Source organism: Ammospiza nelsoni, chromosome 6, assembly GCF_027579445.1.
Source record: "Ammospiza nelsoni isolate bAmmNel1 chromosome 6, bAmmNel1.pri, whole genome shotgun sequence".
NCBI classification, from domain to species: Eukaryota; Metazoa; Chordata; class Aves; order Passeriformes; family Passerellidae; genus Ammospiza; species Ammospiza nelsoni.
In genome coordinates, this window is record NC_080638.1 from 49,429,527 (window position 1) to 49,452,059 (window position 22,533).

Sequence of the window (22,533 nt, forward strand, 5' to 3'; positions counted from 1 at the left end):
GTCTAAACTTTCCTAACTGATCTTCAGCGTTTTTGCTTTGGATTGTGTAATTTTAAAATGAAAGGTTTTCATCGGGGTGAAGGGGATAGGGAGAATGGTAGAAATCATGGGCAAATGATTGTATTTATTAGCTGTCTTTCTGTGGCTGTCCCCATGGAGACAATTTGTGATGGCAAAGAATGCAAGGAGGGGAGGCTGATGCCTGATTGGGATGCTTTGTATTTGGCAAAGTGGCTTCTGATTGGCCTGGGAGAGCCCCGAACTCGCTGGAGTCGATATTCATTCAGCTTGCTCAAGTGCTTGCTAAACTACATCCAAACACTGGCGGGCACCGGCTGCCTCCACCGAGGTTGGCGGTGTGTAACCTGCCTAACGAGATTAGCGGGGAAGGGGCTCTCTCTCTCTCTCTCCCTCTCTCTCCTCCGCAGCGACGCTGCCGCCAGCACCGGTGAGAAAAGCATCTGTCGCTCGCCGGGTGAGTGTCCGTGCTCGCTTACAGGGCGGCCACCGCGGCTCTGTTCAGCTCAACGCTCCCTAACGAGATTAGGTGCTGAGCCGCTGTCCTTGTGAGCCGCTCCCCGTGCGGGGTGTGCCGGGGCAGCCGTGCTGTCCCTGAGAGCCGCTCCCCGTGCGGTGTGTGCAGGGCAGCCGTGCTGTCCCTATGGGCCGCTCCCCGTGCGGGGTGTGCCGGGGCAGCCGTGCTGTCCGTGTGAGCCGCTCCCTGTGCGGGGTGTGCTGTCCCTGAGAGCCGCTCCCCGTGCGGGGTGTGCCGGGGCAGCAGCGCTGTCCGTGTGAGCCGCTCCCCATGCGGTGTGTGCAGGGCAGCCGTGCTGTCCCTATGGGCCGCTTCCCGTACGGTGTGTGCAGGGCAGCCGTGCTGTCCCTATGGGCCGCTCCCCATGCGGTGTGTGCAGGGCAGCCGTGCTGTCCCTATGGGCCGCTCCCCATGCGGTGTGTGCAGGGCAGCCGTGCTGTCCTTATGGGCCGCTTCCCGTGCGGTGTGTGCAGGGCAGCCGTGCTGTCCTTATGGGCCGCTTCCCGTGCGGTGTGTGCAGGGCAGCCGTGCGGGGCCATGGGCTGCGGGCACGCGTCCGCTCCCACGGCAGCTCCCCTGCATGGCAGCGCACTGACCGACAACTTGTTTGTCAGGCTGAGAAGTTTGACATGTCCTCCGTCCGTTTGCTCAGTGCTGTTTGAACCAAAGCTTGTTGCTCAAAAGTCTGCCTGTCATGCTTTGCAGGTTTGCCGTGGTTTGTCTGAAGAAGGATTATAAACTTTTCATGGGAAACTCTGCGCGGTGCATTCAGTGAGATGGCATCGGACAGCGAGGTAAAAACTTTACTGAACTTCGTTAACCTGGCTTCGAGCGACATCAAAGCGGCTCTGGATAAATCGGCTCCTTGTCGCCGATCAGTTGACCACAGAAAGTATTTGCAGAAGCAGCTCAAGCGGTTTTCTCAGAAGTACTCACGGATCCCACGGTGTCACCCCAGCAAAGCCCCTGAGTGCGGCTGGCGCAGGGGGGCAGAGGACCGGGCCCGCGGCCCCCTGCCCGAGGCACCTGAGCCCAGCCCGCACGGCGGGGCTGCCGCCGACAAGGTGATGCAGACAGCCGAGGCAGAGGAGAGCATCACCGAGGAACGGGTTTTGCAGGAACAAAAACCCGAGGCTGCCCGACCCGACCAGGTGCCCATGAGGAAGCGACAGCTCCCCGCCTCCTTCTGGGAAGAGCCACGGCCGGCCCAGAGCCTGACGGCCAGAGCCTTTGCTGCCAGCCCTGAGGGGCTGCAAGCCCCCAGAGACCCTCCTCCCTATGAGGGGAAGAAAATCAAACGGAGCCCAGACGCTGCTGGCCCGGAGAGCCCCCCTGACACTGCGCCACATGCCGGGGACAAGGACCCCGCCGGGGCCCTCTCGGGCCGAGTGGGTGCTTGGACCTGCTGCCCCTTCCCCTGCCCCGGGCCAGGCGTGTACCAGCCCCCGGGCGCGCTGCCCCCGTCGCCCTTCCCGGGGCTGGGGCTGTGGAGGAAGAGCTCGGCCACGCTGCCGGCAGAGGTGCCGCCCTTCTGCAAGGAGGCCGATGGCCCGAGGCAGAAACTCTACAGGCCCATGGTTCTGAAACCCATCCCCACCAAGCCCGCCATCCCCCCTCCCATCTTCAATGTTTTTGGCTACCTTTAGCGGGGCGGGAGTCGGAGTCATGCCGAACACGACAGCTCCCGAGGGGGGTTCGGAACGCACGGCCAGCCTCCGGGCATGAGCTGCTGGCAGCGCCGAGCCGCAGGGGAAGGAGGCCGGCCATCGCACCCTGTGCCTCGTAGGCGGGCCGCAGGGAATTAGGAACTGCTGGGAAGGTGCTTGGGCTGCACTCTCCTCTCCGTACACGGGGGTGAATCGGGAATAAACCTTGCCAAGCCGGTAGCACGGAGCATGACCAGGTCTCTTTAATGGATGGGCATTGTCTGAGCCGCGGCGAGCGGGGCTGGGGGCCATTCCTAGCCGTGCTTGTAACACCTAGGAGACCTCCTCCACGTGGGAACATCTTTCTGGAGCTGCCCTGCGGCAGCAGCAGTGAAATGGAATGAATTAAATGCATTCAAAGAGTTTTTGTCTTTTCAAGTAATTCCAGAGAAGTCAAGATATTCAGGTCATTTCGCTTTGCATGCAAGAGACTGGAAGGGTGGTATTTGATATAAAAACCACTTGTGATTGATTCAAGCTCTTGTTGTATGTAAATACTGACAGAATTAAAAGATAAAAATAAGGGAAGAAAGAAGGTAATTTTAGTTTGGTTATTCTGCAAATGCAGTCTTGCTTTGACTTGCAACTGGTGGGGAGATACGAGGGCTGAAATCTCTGCCTGTTCAGATTTATACAAATCAGAAGTAATTTCCTCATAAGTAAATCTTAGCTAATTACTAAGTAATTAGCTAGTGCTAAGCTGGTGAAATGAAAGCGGGATGAATTTCCCCATCAGGAATTGCTCTGCATCAACAGAATAAATGAGGAATCTTATTAGTTTAACACAAAACCATTAGGTGTGATGGAAGAAAAAAGTAAAGAATAGACTGCCTTAATTTCTGGCTGAGAGATATCTTTTTTTCCCCCTGATTTTAAGATATTTTCACAAGACCTGGCTGTAAATGTTTTGCCTAGCATTTTCCTATTTTTTTAAACAAATTGGCATTGGAGAATTTATTAGGAAGTGTTTTTAAGTTAAGTTTCTCTTAAACCCATGGAGAAAGTGGTACTAAAACACAGAAATGAGATATGAGAGGTTTAACACTGCAGGTGTATGTGTCTATTTGGTTATACTGGAGTAAATCACTGAAGTCAAGAAAAGTTTATTTTGGGACAAAAAAAAGACCAAAGAATTGACACCCATGATCTCCCAGGGCCTGAATCTGCTGTTGCTGAAGCTAATGGGAACTTCTCCCAGGACTCAATAAAAAGTGGCCTTGTTTGGTTTGGTCTGTGACTAGCATACCTCTCCATGACTCCTGACATCTCTACAAGGGGAAAACCAGAAAATGCTTCATTTGACTGCATTGCAGTAATCAAAAAAATTATAATCTGAAGCAATTGTAGAGTATCATTTTGTATCTTCTAATGGCCTTGGTATTATATAATTAGGTTGCAACTTTTATTAGGATATGAACTACCACTGGGATTAGCTCAGTTGGTTAGAGCCTGGTATTAATAATGCCAAGGTTGTAGATTTGATCCCTCGATGAGCCATTCACTTAAGAGTTGCACTTGATGATCCTTGTGGGTCCCTTCCAACTTAAAATATTCTATGATTCTACTCCCAGGCTAAAAGTGGTTTACTCTTTCCTTAAACCTCACCTATCTCACCAATGTTCACTTTTATTGAAACAATGTCTGTAATGTGTTTGTGGTGCAGGAAAACAGTAGAAATAGAGATGGCTTTCATTGCTTTCTCCCCACTATGGCACTTCATTTATGTATCAAGCCAGTATGGACTGCGGGAGAGAGAGCAGGAAATGTCTTTGGTAGCACATACCTGCAACTAAATGCAACGTGTGAGGAGCTTAAGAGCCAGTCTAGGGGTCAAAGACTTCAGGTTAGCTCTTGATCCAGAAGTAAAGATTGGAACATACTTAGGTGCCTTTCCCTTTTTGGGAAAAAATCCATGAGGAAACTCTGTCCCTCTCCAAAAGGAGTGTAACAGATGCCAGAGCCATTTAAGTTAAAGGAGGGAGAACAACAGCTTTTCATTTACAGTCCTGTAGGTAAGGGATTTTGCTACATGGAAATGGGGGGCTTTTCTCACATCAGTAGCTCTGTGTTGCTGCCATAATCCAGATGCAGCCAGATGCTGAACTCTGTTTCAGTACTATCAATACAGAGCAGCCTCCTTGGCATTGGTCTGGATTTCCATCTGGGTGGCCAGACCAGGTCATGGAATGAACTACTGGTATTGCAGTAGTTGCTGTGCTTAAGTGTTCCTCCTTGAGCTCATTAGGGAAGTGCTGTGGATCACACCAGAATAGGGAGTTTAGTAAAAATTAAAATACTTGGCAAAGTGGATAGCCTCTGTATAAATTTTATTTCTGAAGAAATCCAGAGGAAGAAGAGAGTTAAAACCAAGTTCCTATATTTTGAATATTGAATTCCTAGTTTTCTTTTTTTAAAAATTTTTTAAACTCCTTTTTATTTGAATGTATATTGCTCCACATTCTCCATGCAGTAGAAAAGTGTGTTTTAAAGTTATGATGAAGGATTGAAACAGACCATTCTAAATGACCTCTGACTCAAATATTTATGCTCCTACACTTAGATTTGAGCTAATGTTACTTTTTCAAAATCCTTTGTGATATGGAACCTCCCCCCCAGCCCAAAGCAGGCAGTGGCCCTTGCTGGGGCTTTGAACTGGAGCAGCAGTGAAGTAAAACACAAATGAACAGAAGACAATTGTTAAGTATATTCAAAATCCCTGAATGGGGATGTGTGAGACTTTCCAAAAGGTTTGCAAATAATAGCAACTCTGTTCTCCTCTCTAGCAATACTTACTGTTCTCTCATCCCTGAGATTAACAATGGAATTATTAATTATTCAAGCTTGGATTGATTCAGAATTTTTCTGGGTATTTTTGTGTTTGGCTGGTCGATGGTTGATGTTGCTATTCAGGACAGCTGATAGTCCTTAAGAATCTACTTGTTTATTCATACATTGTTTGAAAGATGGAAACATAACATTTGAGAGCTGCTATTTACTAGAACAGTGCGGATTTAAACTTTTAAAAACAAAATAGCTTTTATAAATAATGGGAAGGAGAAAGTAAATGAAAAAACTTTCATACAAAATAAAACTAAAAAATAAAAAAAGTGCACAAGAACATCAAGTGAATTGCACATGTTGCAGTAAAAAAAAAGTACAGTAACCTGGTCATGAAATATTCCTAGAACATTTCACATAAAGTCATCATCTCTGAAGGAGTCTAACTATCACACTCAGTGAAACAAGCCACTTTACCTTGCACTAGAATTACTGATCTGCCTACAAAGCCTGGCTTGCCTGGGTTTTGGAGTATTTTTCTTTTCACAGTAAATGTAAATAGATGCATTAAAGGCACATTGAATTTGTGCAGATTCAGTACTGTGCACAAAATAGTATGTCAGTGACTGGACTGGAGAGGTAGCAGGCTCCATTTCAGTGCAAATAAATGTAAACTGAGTGTGTGAAGGCTTGCTTTAAAGATAAAGCGGAAAGGACTTAATAACATTGTAATTACCAGACTCCCCCTCTAACTGATAGACTCTTCTCACCTCAGTTTCTGTGCACAGCATGCACTTATCCTTCCCACAGGTGTTATGTTCCCATCAGACCAGTGCTCTCTGGCTCAGTGACTCCTGCTCAGGACAGATCTTTGACAGCAATCAGGACATGGGTCTCCCAATAGAAACTAAGGTCTCTTGGTTGAAAGAAGAAATGGGCTTTCCATATCTATCCCGTTCAAACCCAGTTTCAGCTTCTCCAAGGACATAAAAAGAAATTGCTACTTGCCAGACTTTTGTGGATACAAAAATGTTGGCTATGGGGAAAATTCCCAGTTTGGGATACTTATGAAATCCCACTTCTGGAGTTATACAAGTACTTGGTGATTGTGAGCCCTTCTACCTGCCAGGGTCTTCAGGGCTGTCACTGCTCACCAAACTCTGAAGTGGTTTCCACCAAGCTCTGTCTGTATCCATCACCCTCTACAACTCTGCTTTTTTATACTTACACTATTTCAACGACTTCTGATTTATATCGATGTAAGACCCAGACCTTTGTTGCACAGACCCAGAAAGTGAGAGATGCATGAACTCCACAGTGATTTCCTATTTCTCCAGGTACTGCTTACCAATACAGGGCCTTCACTGGCAGAACTGATACAGCAATTTCTAGTTCCTTTTCTCTCTACCCAATGTATTTCTAACCAATTCCCTGTTCACCCTGCAGGAGACAAGGGAGTAGATCTTAAACTGGCAGTAAAGGAAATTACTGGATGAAATTTCACCAGTGGAGGAATCTCACCTAACTTTCCAAAGCTTTATAAGAGCAGTGTTCAATGTGAATTGAAACTCTCTTGGTTTTTCAATTTTTGCATTTGTAGAGGGGACAGCAATGGACAGAGTAAGCAATCCTGTAACCAATGCTTCTACTGCTCACATCCTGTCCCACAAGTGATGACATGTCATGCAAAGTCATCGCAGTCTGTGTGCCCAGACAGATTGTATTACTTGTATTTGTGCAACACACTTTAGTCCTGTGTTAAGGTATAAAACTCCACACAAATAAAACTCAGTGCAATGTATTTTCCCTACTTAGAGTTCTGTCATATCCCGTGGACGGTATGCAGACCCACAAACAAAACCAGATCTGTAAGGTCTCTGGTGGGGACTCCAAGCAGGCCATGGTGCACAGCTCCTCTGTCACCTAAGGTAAGGAGTGTGCTTTTAGCATAAGATCTGCAAAGATGTAGTTCCAAATTTAGTTTCTTCCATTCTTTCTTAGGTGCCTAGTGAAGAATAAAGCACTCATCAAAGCAGTTCACCAAGTCACACCTGTCAAGGGATCTGTAGTCTCTGCCAGTAACTGTTCATGGGCTCCTTGGCCTCCCCAGCTGTGAGGGAATGTGACTTGTTAAAAACTTCAATAAAAGAATTTCACGGACAATTATAGTGGTTCAGCAGATAGATGGTGACTTGTTAAGCTGCCATAAATCAGTTGTGGATCTGAGCTGTAAATAGGTGACCTAATTTTCAAAGAAGCCGAGATAATAACTTTCATCAGTGTCAAAGGAAGCTAAAAGATCCTTCAAACTTCCAAAGTCAGAAAATTCAGGGCTAAATTCTGAGATTTTTTATTCTGCCTCAGTAATATTTGATATGTATATGATTCCCCTGGCTTAAGTGGACAACACCTGGTGCAAGCAACTTGCCATTGTTTAGGCATCTGAACAAGGATTTGGAAAGCTAATTCTGGGTATTCATTTCATAAATTTTGCAGTTTGAATTCCATAATTTTCAAATAATTTCTCTTACTTTCAGTCATGGTATTGTTACAGCCACAGAAGTCCAAGGAGGTTGGAGACCTGGGTTTTACAGAGATAAGATCTGGGGGAGGAAGAGAATAAGTTGGTTCAGCAGTGTTGCGTCTCTCCTTCTCATCACTCTCTGTTCCTGTTCCTCTAGGGCTTTGTTCTGTTCTGACACTGGCTTCATGAAAGCATAAACCTACTGTTTACAGTGCAGCTACTTCTAATTTACACCAAAAAAACCTGAAAGAGCTAAGGGTTGCTTTCAAATCCCTAGTCTAGGAAATTCTCTCAAGCAAAATTTCACTTACTTCCTATTGCAAATATAATACAGAATGAACTGTGTTCACTATGTGCAAATATAATTCTTCCATCCTCCTTAAATAAACCTTTCCTTGACTTTTAAAGGATTCAGCATTTCTGGATTTTAGTCTATTAAAGAGTTCTGAGATTTGAAGGTTCATAAATCAAGTACTTAATAAGAAAGGTAAAAAAAAAGAAGTAAAGGTGTTAGCAAGGTGGTGTCAAAATATCAGAGAATTAGCAACCAACACACTTAGCAAAAATCCAAACAATAGAATAGAAACTACAATAAAAATCTCAGTCAGTGAAGGCAATGTGATTGCTTTCCCAAACACGTTGATTCTTGACAAGTTCTGAATTGTGACAACGGCAAGGATGCTAAACTTCACCACAGCTTCAGGACACTTTTGAGTTCCTCATTGATACTTGCTTCAGCACTACTCATTTGTCAGTATTGGCTTTCATTCCTTCTTCTTTGCAGACTAAGGTCTGAGGTGAATTGTATGTGTTTTCTCTTGAAAAACCTAACAGCAGTCTCCTATGTTAGCTGTCTCCTCGTTTTCTTCTCACTCCTGCTTCAAAAGCGCATTTCTCTTAGATTAGTCACAGGAGGGTGCTCGACCAAGCCAGCAGCAATTCCTCCCTGCTGTGCACCTGTGCCACAGTGGTGAGGCTGGGTGCCATGCTGGGAAGCTGCTGCACCTGCAGTGTGCTGGGGTCACTGCGAGTAGTCGTGCTGTAGATAGCGGATCAGTCTGTCTGGGAGGGGCAGCGTGTCCAGGAGTTTAATGCGGCTTCTTCCAACCAGGCTCCGGACCTTGATACGGCAAAGGTGGGAAAGAGGTCGTGGGGGTTCTGAAAGACAGCGGGTCAGAAACGTGAGCAGAACAGGTTTTAACTTGAGGGACTTGAGCTCAGCTTGGGCAGGGGCGTGTCAGGAGGAAAATGGGAGAAGGAAGAATGAAAAAAGGGTTTTTTCTGTAATGAAGGGATAATATGTCTGGTGGCAGAACATGTGTACTGAGGCATGACATGGGGAAGAGTGTGGGCCTGGAGGATGGGGTGCTGTACCCATCTCAGCCATAGCAATGGGCTTTCTAGGAGGATTTAAAAAAGCTACTTCAAAGTGTATAGCCTTCCCAATGAAAATAAATGCAATAGGTACCAAATTTTGCTTGGTGCCAAAAAACTGATTCTGAAAATACCTATGAAAGACTTTTTCCTGAGGGAAAGGATATTAGGAGAGTGGAATATTAATAAAGTCTTTAAAGGCCATTGGTGCCTGCTAGGCTGCTGTGGAGATGGCTGTGCTGCCCACCTGTCCTGATCTGACTGGACCCCAGCTACATCCAGATGGGCCTTTCTGCACTGCTGTGCTCATTCCCAGTGGGTCAGATCGATGGCTGGTGTGCATTTCACACCACAGGGCCAGTGACACGCCAGAAATTTCTGACACTCATACCTGGTCAGTCACAGAAGGGAAATCCTTTCAAAGATTTCAAGTTTATGGGATGAATACTAAGAGGAGATGGTGACCGAGGTTTTGAATCCAACAGTGGGACTATTTGTGCTGGATTCTCTTCTGGGAGACCATACCTGCTTTTTCTTTAATGACAGCCCAGTCCTCATAGCTGTCAATATGTTCCTTGAGCCGGGAACAGAGCTGCACATTTCCCACATAATCCAGAAGAACATCGATGATCGGCCCAGCCCAGCGACTTATCTCTGGAGTAGACACCATTTCACAAAACTTCAAGGAAAAACAGATGGACTGCCATCAGTGGGACATAAATGCATTTGTGGAAACAGCAATTGCAATAGCCCTGATAGCTTTGATGGTACCCTCCTCCTACCAGCTGTGAGGGCAATCACCAGTTTCCCTTCAGAAAACTTCAGCTAAAGCCTGTTCTTTTCCACCTGAGGGCAGAACCCTGTCTTTGCAAACACAGGATGACACAAATCCCTGGCAAAGTCCTAGCTCTGGAGCATGCAATAATACTGAATTGTATGCAAGTCCTAAGATCCTACTTCCACAGAAATGCAAGGGCAGAGGAACTTTGCCCCTAGCTAGTCAGGGGCTGCTGGAAGGTCCATGCAATCTAGGGCCCTGTGACATAGCATGCTGGGTCCTTTCCCCTCTTGGGCGGGGCTCTGGGGGGTAAAATGGAATCCTGGGGAAAGAGGGAGATTCAGAGGAATGCAGCACCTCCTGCTTCCTGTGAACCTGCTAGTATCTGCAGCTTTGGGGGACCAAACATCTTATGAGAAACAAATGTGGAGAAATCTCTGCACAGATGAATCCCTGGCCATTTTACTCATTCATGTGAGAACTATCCTGGGGTAGTTCACACCACAGGGCCAGTGACATGCCTAATAGACGGTGCCTTCCTTACTCAGTCCTGGATCATGCCAATTTTCTATTGTCTCCAGTGTAAGGTGAAGAGTACTGAAATTCATTGCATGGAGAGTTTCTTAAGGAAATACTGGAGAATGGATTTAAGAGCCTGACTTTAAGCAATCTCATTTTAAAAAAATCTGCCCACTTTAATCTAAATATGTATATTATACCAGTCAGTTTCATCTGTCTCTCTTAAGGCTCTGCATATGGTGAAGATATCTGTGGACATAATCTGCATGCAAGCAGTCAGGAAGTTTAACATGAATTAAATCATGCTGTGTGCATAAGAACTCAGGCACAGGGCTGAACCCTATTGAATGCTGGTGGCTGAAGCACCATCCATCAACTTAGTCACTCAGCCTGTCTGCAAACACCTTCAAAGCCCACACCAAACAGGAAAGAAAATGCACCGGCTTAAAGCTCTCTCAGTTTAAATTCCTTTAACTAGATGAAATTTGGTTTTTCATGCATAAGTCCTAACTCAAAGCCATTAAACTCTTGTGTGGATACTATTATTCAGAAGTAAATATCTATTAGCTCACCTAGTAAAATAGAGCTGCAGAAAATAAGGTTATTTTGTTCAAGGTGAGAGCATTCACAGAGGTGTTCACTACTCTTCTGACTCTTATTTTTCACCAAACATCACCATGTAAAGTTTCCCAGGACAACTAGAGACAGTAGTGTCAGAAGGATGGCAGTGGACAGCCCACAGTTCCCAACCTGGGCTGCTTATAGGGAGTGCAGTTTTGTATGTCTGGCTGTCACTGCAGTGTTTGTGTCACTGCCATGCAGTTACCGTGTGAGACACAGACCGGGCACCTGCACAACACCTCCTTGCAGTGACTGCTTTAGGAGAGTGGAAATGAAGATACATGTAGGGCCATAAAACACTGGATCTTACTTGCTCTCTTCTTGTCTCCACCAGACACCCTGCCTGCCTTTTTCTCTGTTCGCAAGCTCGGCTTACAAAAACATCTTGTGGAATGAGCACGTTTCAAAACACACTGCAGGAAAATGAGCGTGGCAAAATAAAGACAAATAATGCAAAACTGCAGCACCAGGCAGCGGGATTGCTCGGAGCAGGCGGCTCTGGGGCTGCGCTCTCGGCAGACACCCGAATGCCCTCTCGTGGCTGTGCGATACTGCCGCCGTGCCCTCCTTCCCGGGATCAGCGACCATTCATTCTTCTGTGCTCACTTTCCCCAGGACACGTTCATTTAGTAGCGTCACTTATGATTTATATTTGTGCATTTTCCAAACCCAGTTACAGTACTTCATGGCCTTTATAAAGACTAATAATTAAGATTTACTATCCTTACATAATCTTACACAAGAAAATAGAAGAACATCCTTTGTATGGAGAAAGCTGTAGTTTCATAAGATCCTCCACATTTCAGAATATAAATCATATCATAACTACATATCATGAAGCTACCACAGAAGCCTCACTTTTATTAGCCAAAATCCTAGCAGTAAAAGCAAATAAAAAACAATATTAGAGGGAAGGGATTACTTTTTTTTTCTGTGTACATATCTCCTCACTGCTTTCTCTCTAGACACATAAATTTTTATACAATTTTTTCTATCTCTGCCTCATATGATGTGACCTTTGAGGCAATGACTCTTTGTGAGTGACCTAATATTTTCTTAGGCAATAATTTCAGGTGAGATCCAGAAGGAACTGGTTTTGAGTGGCTAGGGTACCATAGAGGGCTACAAGTAGACAAACTCTGTCTACTTGTCTTGGAATTCCATCTCTCGGTTCACTCAGTGTGCTACAATATCACAGATAAAGAACTAGAGATGATGTATTTTATAAATTTTCTTTGACAAAAAATATCGTATACTAGAGGAATTTTGTTGTGACAAAAGACTCTTGAGGGTAAAGCCCTCTTTAGGAGAAGCGAATATTGTGATGGACTCCTAATTCTCTCTATAAGATTTTCTTTTTGTTGTTTTTTTCTCCCAGACATGTTATCTGAGAGTAAAGTCTTTTGGAAGACGGGACTGATAAAAAGGTCAAGATTTTCTAGGACCATTTAATGTTTTCCTTTATTCTTTCCACCATAAAAGAACATACATTGGTAACAATACCTTTGGGATTCTGCTGAATCCCTCAAAGCTGCACTTACACTAGATAGAAGCTGATTGATTTCATCCTCAATTTTGTGCAAAATAGAAAAGTTGCTATGTTGAGATTGCATTTTTGTGTAGCATGTTGAAAGACAGGAAATTTTGAGTGTAGTATTAGGTTTTGAGATACATTGGAAGGAAAGGAGATATGGAAATCAGAAAAAAAGTATAATATTAAATTCTGCAAAGCCCCTTAAGGGATTGAGAGTCCCATTCCAGACCAATGGAAGATAAGTCCAGCTGCATTTTAGAAAGGACTGCAAAGATACATGTACAAAATGTAGATATCTAAAGCCTGTGGCTTTAGAAGAAGTGGCTTTGAAAAGATGAAATCATGGACCTAAATCTCTTAATCTCTTGTGAAATCTTCAAATATAACTCAGTCACATAGCTAATGTAATAATTTATGCTCTCTCTCTGTGACTGCTTTTCCAGTAGACTCAGAAATTGCAGTTGTTCACATTCACTGGTTTACCCTCACAGAGTGAAGCACTAGACTGTTTTCATGTAACCAGTAGCTAACATTCTGTATCAGACAAAACAAATCCTACAGGGCAAGTTAAAAAAGAAGGTTTCTACCTCCCATATGCTATCATCCATATGTTTGTGAAGAAAATATGCCTCACTTTTGGCACCTCAGGTCCAGAGGAAAAGAGCATTGTAGAACTGTCGGTAAGACTGTCAGGATGGCTACAATTCACCGTAAATTCAAGCTATGGCCACAGTGGCTGTTCCCTATCTTCCTGCAGTCACTGGACACAAACTTGGAATGTTTGCTGGCTCATATTGAGCCTTTCTTTCTGTAAATAAAGTAGGTATTGTGGCATTTTCTCTCACAAAAAGTTTGGAAGAAAAAATACACTAATGTTGTCAGAACCCACTGGTAGGAGATGTCCTTAGAAGTCCTGCAGGTAGACTGGGCAGTGCTTACCTGTACTACAGCTGGCTCCCTGGTCACCTGAGGATCATTCAGTCTTTCCCTTCTGTAATTTAATGCAGGGTGTGGGCCATTTCCGTACTGACACTCAAAACAGGAACCTGCATCACAGCCCAGATCCAGGAGGTACTTCAGCACAGAAAGGTACTTCATTGAAAACATGATGGTAGCTGGAAAGGTGGTGGGATGACTTGATATATAGGCATCAATGTTCGCCCCATGGTCGAGAAGCAGTTTCATGGTCTTCAGGCAGCCGTGGCGGATGGAGATGAGTAATGGGTTAATGAGGTCAACATTGGGGTTGGCTCCAGCTTGCAGCAGCAGCTCTGTGGCGTAGATGTTGTTGTTAAAAACAGCAAAATAGAGCGGGGTGGTGCGTCTGTCCTCGTAGAGGCAGGAGCGTTCATCAGAGAGGGCGGTGTTGACCTCGTAGCCAGCTTCAATCAGCTCCTCCAGGATGTCGTCGTTGTTGCGCTCGGCCGCCAAGTGCAGGGGGCTGATGCCGCTGCGCTTGACACGGGTGCGGCTGGTCACAGGGATCAGCATGGACACAATCCTGCCAGGAGGAGACTCAGTGAGCAGCAGTGAGCTCCAGGGCATCTACAAGCCTGCAGCAAGCTTTATTCATAGCTTCATGATTGTACCCCCAGGGCAGAGCCTGCTAACTCAGGCACAGGAACAACTCATAGAAGCCAGACTGCAAACCTCAAACCTGTCAGCAACTCCCTGTGCACCAACCTTGCCAAAAATATGAGTTGTTTGACCTTCCCCTTTCATGGAGGAACACATTTTTTTGAGATTATCACCCAGTTTCTGTGATGTAATGGCAGCTACAGGGGCAGTTACAATGGAAGAGATGACATGCTGGCACTCACCCACCCTGTTGTAACTTCTCTTAGGTTCCACAGCCCAAATGGCAGACAACCAGCCAGGAGCTACCAGATATTCTGCACCTTCATCACCATGCTGTGGGTAGCACTGGAGGAAAAGGTGCACAATCTCCAGCCTGAGGTGCCAGCAGAGAGAATGCATCTCCCCTTCTCAGGTTTTTCTTTACTGCTCAGCAGAGAAGGGTGCCAACACAAAGTGCTGGCAGGTCTTGTGGATCACAGCCACAGTAACCAGACAGGCTTGACACCAGACAGGAGGTGAAACCCCATGTCTGGAGGACTGAGCTAGGATAAACTACAGATTTGGTTCCCAGGCCTTCCCTATTAGATTTTACAGTTCAGTTATTACCCTGCATTGGTACTTATCCTTTAGGCCTTCACAGTGCAGCTTTTGGCTATGGCAAGTTCATGGGGCTATCAATGTCCATCCCAGACCACAGGGAGCCAAAAAGACAATTAGTAAAAGGGAGAAAAAGAAGTAAAAATATTTTCCAGTCTGGTTTCCATGTTTCAGCTGAGGGAGAAAACATGTGTAGCCAAGTCCTAAACCCCAGTAATGAGGGATTGCTGTTGGAAAGTGTGATGTGGCCCTAAACACACCAACATAAATCAAGCTGCTCTAATATTTAATACGAATTTCAAATATATGATGCACAGGAGCCCTGCAGTCACAAACCCATGATCATTTTTATGTCTGCACAGGTGTCAATGGAGCTGCATGACCAACCCTATGGATTAAACCTTCATTTCCTGCTTATAAAGCTGGGTAATATAGCCAAGGTCCTAGGCTGATTCTGTAGAAATAGACAAGTTGCCTCAAGGAAACTTACTTTTAGAAAGACCCTAGGGATCATCCAACCTGAGTCTGCCTGCTGTGTCAGGAGTTGCCCACACTCCCTTTGTAATACCTGTGTAGAGGGGGATATCTTAAATAGGAACTTGTGTGAGCTGGGAAGCCAAGCTCACCTTCTCCACCTCCTTTCCTCCCATGCAGACTACTCTACCTAGCAGTCATCAGTGCTGGTGACAGACAAACATGCAAAGCTCACTTTCCTAGCATGTAGTGTGTCTCCTTTAAAATGCTGAATATCTTCAGCTTGACTGCAATAGCTGGTCCCAACACTGGGCCCTCAAACATATATTTACATAATGAGCTAAGCCAGTAAAACCTTTGTCTGTGATGATCTTGTGATCCTGTGAAACACTGAGCCTCCAATGCTCCCAGGAGCTGAAATAAGGGTTGAAGATGTAATTTTACAGGATTATGTTCCTATTTACGTGATGTACTGTTGATGTCTCCAAGTTACTTCTACATCTCATTTTTAAACAAAAAGGCTTTTAAATTATGTAAATATCTTGGGAAATTAAGCACTTATTTTTTTTCTGCAAGCAGTCACACTAATTTTCCAGCACTGTGACACTTGCCAGGGAGCTGGAGGTTTGGGTGCTGGTGAGCTGGCAACTTCCCACCCTCAGCAAATGTTCTGCAAGAGCCTAATAACAAAAAGGGCACAGAGCACTGTGAGGACACTACGCCAAGTACCAGCATTACTCATCCCATGATCAAATGTTTTGAAGATTTAAGGGTCTGTTTTGTTCTTTCCCTCCAGCATATGTGCTTCAGCCAGCTCTTCACATCTGAGTTAAAGAGGCACTGGATCATTTCTGTCTGCAAGGGGAACCTCACTGCACGGGTGCCACACTGAGGCTCTGCATCCAAATGCTGCAGTGTCCTAGAGCTCAGTACAGTCCCTGCAGCCCACATTTATTTTGGTGTGACAAGCAGGAAGCATCAAATTGTTGCCAGTTTAATTGTATAGCTTGAACCTGCGTCTCTTTCTCACCCTCCCAAGTGGGTCAGTTCAGTAATATGGTGCCTCTGGAACATTTCCTGTTTCTCTAGAGGGACAATGCAACTCAAGTGAAGGCAGCCAAGGCCAGAGAAGTCAGACCACATCCATGTCTGTCACAGGGATGAGCTTCATGTACAGTTTTGAAATAGTGCCAAGATTTCCCTAATCCCTGACACCTGCTTCTGTGTTTTCTATTTGTTAGAGGTTATATGGAGGAGGAGGCAGAGCATCCTTAGTGAGACCATGCCAAGAGTTTACTGACTTGTATTTACTTAATAAATCTGCCCACGCTTCATGAAGTCTTCCCTTTTCAACTCCTCAGTTCTAAGGGGGAAAGAGTTAAATGACTGCTTGCAGCTTATGAGATGACCCTTATGAATTTCAGGTCAATATTGACAAGGTGTCATTTAAAATAAACAAACACCAAGCAACAAGAGTTGACAGTTGAGCCCTGGGACCACATTCTTGGCTTTTTGATGGTAGGGAGCCTTCGTGCTCTGGCAAAAAGTTGAAGTGTGGAATTCCTGCAGAATTACGTACTAAATCTGCAGGAATACAGAGGTCACCATGAAGGGTGTTATTTTACTGAATACCAGAGGAATTAAGAATGATCAGCCAAACAGGCTAAAGTTTTGTCATTTAGATAAATATTTATAAGAGAATATATTTTTCTTTTGTCTTTCTTTTCTACTTAGTTTGCAACAGTTATGCACAAAATTTGTGCTCAGTCTTTTACAAGTGAACGACTGCAGAGTTTGAACTAAATTCTGGTTTGAACTAAATTAATTTATGCTGCTGGTTGTTGGGAATAATTGATATGAGCCCTGAATCAGGCCCTTCCTTCCATAACCCAGGGTGAACTCAAGTTGTGGAGTTTCCATGTAAATTTTTCAGGTCAGAGTGTGAGACTGCTGAGGGGAGGGAAAGAGAGCTGGCCCATACTCTATATAATTCAGATCAACTTACTGTACTTTCAGATAAACTTTTTAGAAAGTGAAAAACTGAAGCTGAGTTCTGACTCTCACACATGAAAATGACTATAAGTCAAACCCTGGAGAAAATTTTAAATCATGCATGTGTTAGTCAGTGCAGTGTATTCATGTACATGGATGTAAGTGTATTAACCTGTTACATAAGTTGACACTGAGCTGCCCTCTAGAATACACAGCTTGCACAAGGAACCAGGCCTACTCCAACCAATATTAATATCCTCAGGTCTATCAAAGTGGTTTGAGAAGCTTAATTGGCATTGCAAAACAAATCTAAATTCTAGATTGAAAAGCATTTTGGGAAGGTGTAGTGTTGTAGAAATATTTTGGTAGAAACTGTGATAGTCAGAAGATCCTCTACAGTCACCAAAGGGATCTGTTACTGCAGTAAAAACTTAGCTGTGGGTCACTTACTCTTCCAGCAATGAGGGATTAAAAGCAGGAACTAAAACTTGCTCTAGGATCAGAAGTAAATGCTTTGGAGTTCAGGCTCAGAAGCAGGCTACAATGTCCCAAGTTAATTGATATTCTTTATCATAGGATATAGCTTATTGCTTTCCTAGAAAAATCTCTGTTTCAGAGGACTGGTAGTTCTACCTGATTTCTGCTATTTTTTCCACCAGTTACTTGTCTCCCTGTTTAAAAAATATGCTCAGCTCTGTCCCAAACACATTTAATTTCAGAAAGAAAGCAGTGGGTCTTTTTATGAATTTGTCTGTTACAAATAAGAGTTATTTGATCATTCACTAATAAAATATATTTTCCAGACCAAGAGAAATTCTTGTCCTTCTTTTCTGAAGCCTTTACAATTTCCTGAAAGGTTTCTGAAAGGAAGGATATCTGAACTGGACACCATATTCTAGTGACAATCTCACTAATGCCCTAGAGATTCACTTAACCACTTCCTGCTGTCAGCAACTGAATTATTGTTATTAAAACCTGAACACACCAGAGAAGAATCCAGCATCTTCTGCTTCTGCAGAAGAATCACAATGGGCCTATGTAGGAAAATTATTGCAAACCATGCTGCAAATGCTATTAAGGACTAACACTCCCCACCAATATTTTTTCTATTATATTTTAGGAATATTTTGAGGACTTCAGTATAATCCACTTCCAAGATACATGATATTATTTAGCTGTACTAGATGATGTCTGAGTAAAATTAAAGGAGTCTTTCACCCCACATTCACCCCATCCCATCTCAACCTCCAAACACACTCTCCAGCCTGGGCTCTGCAAGCAGAAAGCCCACTTCTCAGCTGGTACCTGCCTTGCTCACATTGCTCAGAATTGGTTCTGGGACATTCCATTCTCCTTGTTATAAGGACTTTGGATTCCTGTCTAAAAGATGAAACCACGAAATGAACTAAAACTTACTCGCAAATCCCTTTTTTGGCTGCTATGTGAAGAGGTAACAGGCCATCCTTATTGGCTTTGTTGGCATCTGCTCCTTGGGACAAAAGAAACTCCACAATGGGCACATGTCCATTTTTGCAGGCTTCATAAAGAGCAGAGGCGTTATCACTGGCTTGTGTGTTTATATCAGCACCTAGGAAAGAAGAAACCCTTTTAGCACCAAAAGGTTAAAGTGAGATGGGAGGAACATACTTTGAATGAACACTTCTATTTCCATAACACTGGAGCTATGAAATGAGCTGGATGGGGATGTGAACACGATCATATCACAGGTGGCACAGTCATATCAGTTATATACCTTTTTATCATAGATTTACATTGGTTTGTAATATGAGGGGAATTTTATGAGGAACAGTTTATCATGGATGGCAACTATTAGGTCCCAGTCATAAATCCAGGCTCCATTCAGCTCAAAGATTAAAAAAAAAAATAAATTGGGCTGTTCTTTATATGGCATGGCCTTTTCTTCAAACACAGCAATTCCATTAATATTCATATGTTTACACTATGTATATATACTATTCCTGAGCAGGAGTTTGGATTAGATTATCTCAATAGGTGCTCTCCAAAATTCTATGGATATCTATTTATGCTGCATATTTATTTATATTTATCATTTATACTCTATATAGTCACACTGTAAGTATTACACAGATTTATGGTATTTATACTTCTTTTTAATTTTATTATGTATCCAGGCTAAAATAATACTCTATAAAATAACATCTGCACGGTGCTGATCAACAATTCTAAGATTTTATTTGGGAGTGCCTTAATCAATGAATATTGTATTTCAAAACTCAGCACCTAGGCCATATCTCTTCACCTCATGAGGGCTTCAAATGGTAAGTTTTAGTACAAAAAAAGAGAAATATTACCAACAAACTACTAGACTATTTGGTAATTTCTTTCTTGAGCTCTGATGTGTACTTTGCTTAATAAATAACATGCAAGTATAAACCAAGACAATACTTTTTTGCCATAAACAATATGGAATTTTGCTTTTTCTGCTGTAGATATTTAAGGCCCTTAGGCCTGGATTTTGCCTGTCATATACTGTACCATGGTGTTTTCAGGAAGGCTGCTCTATGTGAATCCTAAATGGGAATGACAGTTCACTGGAGTTTTGCTTCTAAACTCCAAAAAGGAAACTGATCAGTCTTCTGTTTGATCATGAAAACTCCCTGCCAATGACAACATTTCCCTGGGCTCTCACCCTAAGCTGAAGCATCTGTGTTGTGTTTGGCCCTTTGAAGATGTTGTAGCTGGAAACAACAGGAGAATGACAGTAACAAAACATAACACAGGACTTCGTTCCTAATGAGAAATAAACCCTTTTTATGATGAAAATTGTTCATCATAAACAATGAATGATATCATTCCTGGGATGCTCAGAAGAGATTTTCAGGGCTTGAAGAGCTTGAAAAAAAGTTTCATGGGATTTTTTCTTGAGTATTTTTCTCAAAATTGAACTTTAAGGAAATCTTAATATCTATCTAATTTGAAACACAAATCACATTCTGGCTTAGTTTCTTAAGTCATAGGCATCATGATTGACTAACTGGTCATACAAAACTCTCTGACAAGACTAGCTGGGCAGCAGAACACATTTTTGGTTTCCCAACTCTCATATCCTTCTTAATCATACTAATTTTTTCAAAACATTTTCTTATCTACATTACTGGTAAACTCTTGTTTTGCAAGTGTGGGACCCAAGTTTTACCTACATTGAAGAAAATATGCCTCAGAATAGTAGTGAAGTGTATTGTGCTTATTGTAAAGCTGTTTCACACGACTGGAGCAGTAAAAGATTTAGTGTAAATTAGATTCAAATTCACTCTGTTTATATATTTGAACATTTACACATGGGGAGAGTGAGTCTCCTTCTATTTGATATAAACCCATAAACTCTACAGCAGTACTTTATCAATTTTCAGAGTATACATTATGAGGACAGCTAACCTTGCCCATCACTGCACATGTTCGTGAGGAGATGGGGTTGGCTGAAGTTCAACGTCTGCCATCTATTACCACCTACAGCTGCCTTTTATGACTGACTGGATTTTGGGCTACATGTGTGCAGCAGTATGGGTTTAGAAGGCTTTTAGGAAATGCAGTCAGACAGCACCATATGACTTCTCAAAGTAGGTGACCGTGAATGAATGCTGAAAAAGCACATGTGTCTAGACCACGCTCTGTGAAGACCCTACCCAGTTCCACCATCAGGAGCAGAAGGCTCTTAGGCCCTCTGCAGGCTAGGCCTGGCCTCCAGAGACAGAAAAACTGAGCCAGGGAGAATTACTGGGAAACTCTGAATTATTAAGAATTAAATGAATAGATGTGTGTAAGCTGTACTCACCACATCTTGCAAGGTATCTCAAAGCTTCCAACTGCCCACTCTCAGCTGCCACAAATAAGGAAGTGATCCCATAGGCATTTGCTGACTCAATCTTGGCACCCCCTTTCACAAGGATGTCCATGATCTCCAGGTCGTTTCGGGAGACGGCCTCATGGAGCGCGGTCCATCCCCGATTGCAGCGATGGTTGGTATCTGCATTGTACTGCACCAGCAGTCTTGCAGCCTCTGCATTCTTGCGCTCACAAGCTGGTTTAGACAAAAGGGAAGACACTAGAACAGGCTTTTGAAAATATTCTGGGTGTTGTGTGTCTGTTTCATGCAGCCCCAGGCATGATCATACAAGTAGGCCGTAGTAAGACTAAAGATCCATTTAGGTCTGCATGAAAGCAAAGGCTGCTGCCAAGTGGCATTGTCTGAGGCTCAGAAAGTATGTGACACTGAAGCCAGTCTTCAGCTGGACCTGGCTAAGGGTCCTGTGCAGGGCTTGTGTCAAGTCTGGTACTGGGGGAATCTGGCCCAGCACCTTTGTACCAACAAGAAACCACAGTGACACAGTGAGGTGATAAGGTGCTAGAAGTGATTTATGAAGAACAAATATGTTAGAGAAATCACATGACCTGAACACTTTCTTTCCAAATTCTGTGCAAACTGACTCTATCTTACTGCCATGGACTGCAGATAAAGCTCTATGTAGACAAGAAAATATAAAAAGTTCAAACCAACAGTTGTGTGAGTCAGTATCTGCCTCACTGAATTGTTTATAATTTTATGAGTCTCCTATAGCACACAGCCTGGCCTGACCTCCACAGTATATGAATCACGGCATGTCTACAGTTACTGTGTGTGGAATCCTCCCCACGTGGCCCATCTCTTGTACATCTAACAGCTATTTAGGTCCTACTGTTCAGCACAGCATACATAGCCCTTCACTGGCTAGCTTGCTGTAAGTTTGGGAGATTGCTGTGCTTAGGGCCCCACTGAGAATGTCCCTCACTCTCAACACCCCATCACAGCCTGCAGGACAGCTGCTATTTCTGTCTACATGACAAGATGAGATAAAAGGCCATGGCATGGCAGGTCAGGCACAGTAGATAGAGGACTACCACAGGGAAGCAGAAAACAAGAGCTCATCCCTGACTTTCAGCACCTCATCACAAGAGATCCTGCAGCTGTGCCTTGGTGGTGCCAGCAGAGCTCGGCACCCCTGTGAGAGCAGCTCCTCACCTTTGTAGAGCGGCGTTTCTCTGGCCTTGTTGGAGATGTCGGGCTCAGCCCCAGCCTGCAGCAGGGTGAGCAGGCAGTCCAGGTTGCCCCGGCTGGTGGCCAGGTACAGAGCTGTCTCCTCATTGAGGGTGCGCTGGTCGATGGTGCCTGGGTACGCTGGGGAGGAATGGGGAGCCCAGAGTCACTGTGGCATGTAGGGCAGAGGATCTGCAGCACCACCACCCTTCCAAATCCTTGAGAGTTTCAGTTTTTACTGTTTATTCATTTCCATAAGCAGTGTGTTATACTAATATTAGGAATATATAAGAATATAATATATATATATTCCTTATATATATATATATGTTAAAAAATCCTAATATATATAATATATATAAATCCTAATATATATAATATATATATTCCTAATATATAGGAATATACTAATGTATATAGTACAATATATACATTATACATATATATATACTAATATATATATATATAAT

At 43.7% G+C, this 22,533-nt stretch overlaps 2 protein-coding genes across 3 annotated transcripts in view; one reads left to right on the forward strand and one right to left on the reverse strand.

Annotated features, from left to right (window-relative positions):
• The first annotated feature begins 1,311 nt into the window (after positions 1-1,311).
• On the forward strand, positions 1,312-2,181 carry FAM181A (family with sequence similarity 181 member A). Its single transcript, XM_059475269.1, has one exon. The coding sequence runs from the start codon at positions 1,312-1,314 to the stop codon at positions 2,179-2,181; it is 870 nt and encodes a 289-aa protein (XP_059331252.1).
• A 2,981-nt stretch (positions 2,182-5,162) lies between these two features.
• The window catches only part of ASB2 (ankyrin repeat and SOCS box containing 2), a 31,137-nt gene continuing 13,766 nt past the window's right edge, over positions 5,163-22,533 (reverse strand). For both annotated transcript variants that reach the window (XM_059474380.1, XM_059474381.1), the window contains 6 exons: positions 22,049-22,204; positions 20,825-21,070; positions 18,427-18,598; positions 13,309-13,870; positions 9,443-9,596; positions 5,163-8,701 (listed from right to left, as the gene is read on the reverse strand). In XM_059474380.1, coding sequence (XP_059330363.1) covers positions 8,565-8,701; positions 9,443-9,596; positions 13,309-13,870; positions 18,427-18,598; positions 20,825-21,070; positions 22,049-22,204 — 1,427 coding nt within the window. In that variant the 3' untranslated portion in view covers positions 5,163-8,564. The remainder of the gene's footprint in view (positions 8,702-9,442; positions 9,597-13,308; positions 13,871-18,426; positions 18,599-20,824; positions 21,071-22,048; positions 22,205-22,533) is intronic.

Excerpts from the sequence above, each read along its gene's own strand:
- FAM181A (XM_059475269.1), top strand. The coding sequence starts at position 1,312 with ATGGCATCGGACAGCGAGGTAAAAACTTTACTGAACTTCGTTAACCTG.